Source organism: Nicrophorus vespilloides, unplaced genomic scaffold (genome assembly GCF_001412225.1).
Source record: "Nicrophorus vespilloides isolate i.1.1-1 unplaced genomic scaffold, Nicve_v1.0, whole genome shotgun sequence".
Classification (NCBI taxonomy): Eukaryota; Metazoa; Arthropoda; class Insecta; order Coleoptera; family Silphidae; genus Nicrophorus; species Nicrophorus vespilloides.
Genome location: NW_017097170.1, coordinates 20551 through 23342, shown reverse-complemented (window position 1 = coordinate 23342; position 2792 = coordinate 20551). Strand labels below are relative to the sequence as shown.

General features: G+C 32.8%; 1 protein-coding gene across 1 annotated transcript; it reads left to right on the top strand.

The window, feature by feature from the left end:
- Positions 1–872: 872 nt before the first annotated feature.
- LOC108559234 (homeobox protein E60-like) lies at positions 873–1370 on the top strand (the record flags this gene model as incomplete). Its single annotated transcript, XM_017916445.1, has 1 exon — positions 873–1370. A coding segment is annotated over one exon (389 nt), but the record flags the coding sequence as incomplete, so codon positions are not given.
- Positions 1371–2792: the final 1422 nt, after the last annotated feature.

Genomic DNA, 2792 nt, shown 5'->3' with positions numbered 1-2792 from the left:
TACCCCAAAATATTTTTGCGTAAGTCGATATTACCCCCCATTCTGAATAGTTAAAAAAGTTCCCCGACCGCTGATCTAAACTAACTAGTAAACTAATGTAGAAACTTGCATAGAAAATAAGTAAATTAATTTCAGAAAATTTTTATTTCTATTTTCAATTGGTAATTTTTAACTGTTTTTTTTACAACTTCATCGGGACAATGGAATTATATATAATTAATGGAATCATTGAGACGAATGAACTTCTTGAATAATAGAAATATATAAGGACACTATTTTTTTTTTCTGATTATAATAATAATAATTTATTGGCCAAACTTCAATACATAAGAAAGAAAGTACATTCTGTACATATAAATAAATAAATTCTAACAAAGGGGATTTTTCTATTTTCGATTGATTTAGAGAAAATAATCATAAAGTAATAAATATTATTGGAATTATAATATAAATTTTTCTGATATTATTATTGTATTGATTATAACTCATAGTAGACTGTAAATTTTGTTTTAATCCGGCACTGTTTGTTGTAAGGGGGGAAACGAAATGCAGGCAGGCGTCTAGTGGAAACGACGGGAACTGAAAATAAGTTCGTTTGCGTTTTTGGTAATGCAACTTGGGTAAATGGTGCCGTTGCGTAACTAACACTCGTATTATATATTTTTTTTTGTTGTCTCCTTTGAATGCGCCACAGGGGAGCAGTAACTCCTTTTCGCTTGTTTTGGTCCGCTCATTCTTAACGAGGTTCAATTAATTTCTGCTCGCATCGAGGCTAACCGTTTTCGCGAGCCTTGGACGAATTTCCCCATTTCTGCCAGTCATCCGGAAGCAATTTGAGCTGAGCCCTTTTTTGTTTGTTTGTGTGCTTGCAGGTCCGAGGACACGAAGGGTGAAGAAACCGTCAACGGGGAAGACGTCTCCGAGCGCCGGGAGTGGCGGATCCGCCCAGACTGCCGCCGAGGAGAAGAGGCCGAGGACGGCGTTCTCGGGGGCCCAATTGGCCCGTCTGAAGCACGAGTTTGCGGAGAATCGGTACCTGACTGAGAGGAGGCGGCAACAGCTCAGCGCCGAGCTCGGATTGAACGAGGCCCAAATCAAGATCTGGTTCCAGAACAAACGAGCGAAGATCAAGAAGGCCTCCGGTCAGAAGAACCCTCTGGCCCTGCAGCTCATGGCTCAGGGCCTCTACAATCACTCCACGATACCACTTTCCAAGGAAGAGGAGGAACTACAGGAGCTGCACAACTCCAAGAGCACATAGGGAATGTAATCGACTGAACGTGTATGTAAATAAGTTAAATTATTAAATCCTCTATCTCTCATATTCTTTCATTACATCCATCCAATCCTATACTTTAATCAACAACAAAACCGCAATAACCTAGTGATAATTTATGCTTCCATTCAAAAAAACAAAAATAATAATTTCAATCATTTGATCTCTTTCCCATCTCTTCAACTACTCCCAATTTCCTATCAATTTCGCGTGCCATTTGAATTTGCATTTATCCACAATCCTTCAAAGAAATCCCTTGTAAATAAACACGGAACGTTCCCAGACGATCGGTGTGCTCTTTTTTTTTTCTCGTTTCGTTTAGTTTAGACATAGCTAATTTATTTTCGTAGCCGATGAGAGTTGTAAAATTGATTTCTGCTTTCGAAGGATATTGATGGGGGGCAACAATCGCCACCTCTCTATCCCTCGAATGGTTGTGTTACGCAAGCGCGGTCTATTTGCAGCGTGGAATTGGTTCATGCGCTATTTCGGACGACGTTTTTATTGTTATATAAACATCGCTGAAAATGCAACGTGACAGAATGTATTCTCAAAAACTACACGGTTTCCTTTTAAAAATACATCGTAGATTTTTTCTAGCATGTTCTAGTACTTTAAGAAAATACTCGGAATTTAAGTGTTAAACATCATCATAAATCATATTGAAATTATTGTTCAATTATATAAAGAAAAAAATACTGTTTAAAATTAAAATTCCATGATTAATTTCTAGTGATTTAAGAAAATATTCGGATTTAATTATGTTATTTCGAAAAACACAATAAATTAAATAGATTTTAAACCCTTATCCACATGTAAATAGATCCAAGCGTGTTTTGTAACATTTGTGTTTTTTTTTATATAAATGAAATAAAATTGTATAAAATATATATTAACATTTTTTTTTTCTGTTATCAAATGTACATAGAACGTATATAAATTTATATAATGATTATATTTTATCGAATTGTCTGTGAGTTTTCTTTTCTCAATGAGTATATTTAGATGAAGAAATAAATGAATATATTATATATTATTAAATAAAAAAAAACTAAATAAATAAATATTGCCCTATTTTATTTATATTTCTTACCTTTGTACTTTGTAACTAATTTTCTTCTACTTTCTGTTTTCTTAGAAATGTACCTAAATGAATTGTTTCATAGTTATTATTATATATTGATTATCATTTGTGTAATTATTATTATTAATATTATATAATATAGTGAAGCGGAGATTCAGTAAGCAAAAAGATATTGTAAGTAACAAAAAATTTGTAAATGTTTGTATATGTAAATGTAATTAGAAAATTAAAAATAAAAAAACAATGATCTGTACTGTATGGAGACGAGGAATTCAATTACACTTACATATATGATATATGTGGATATTTCTAATGAATTTCTTATTATTAATATTTGAATGAAATTTTGAACGGATGCCGTGTATAAATGAGTATTGTGAGCCGAAACTAAACCAGAAACATTATTATTATTATTGTAAATGAATTCATTAA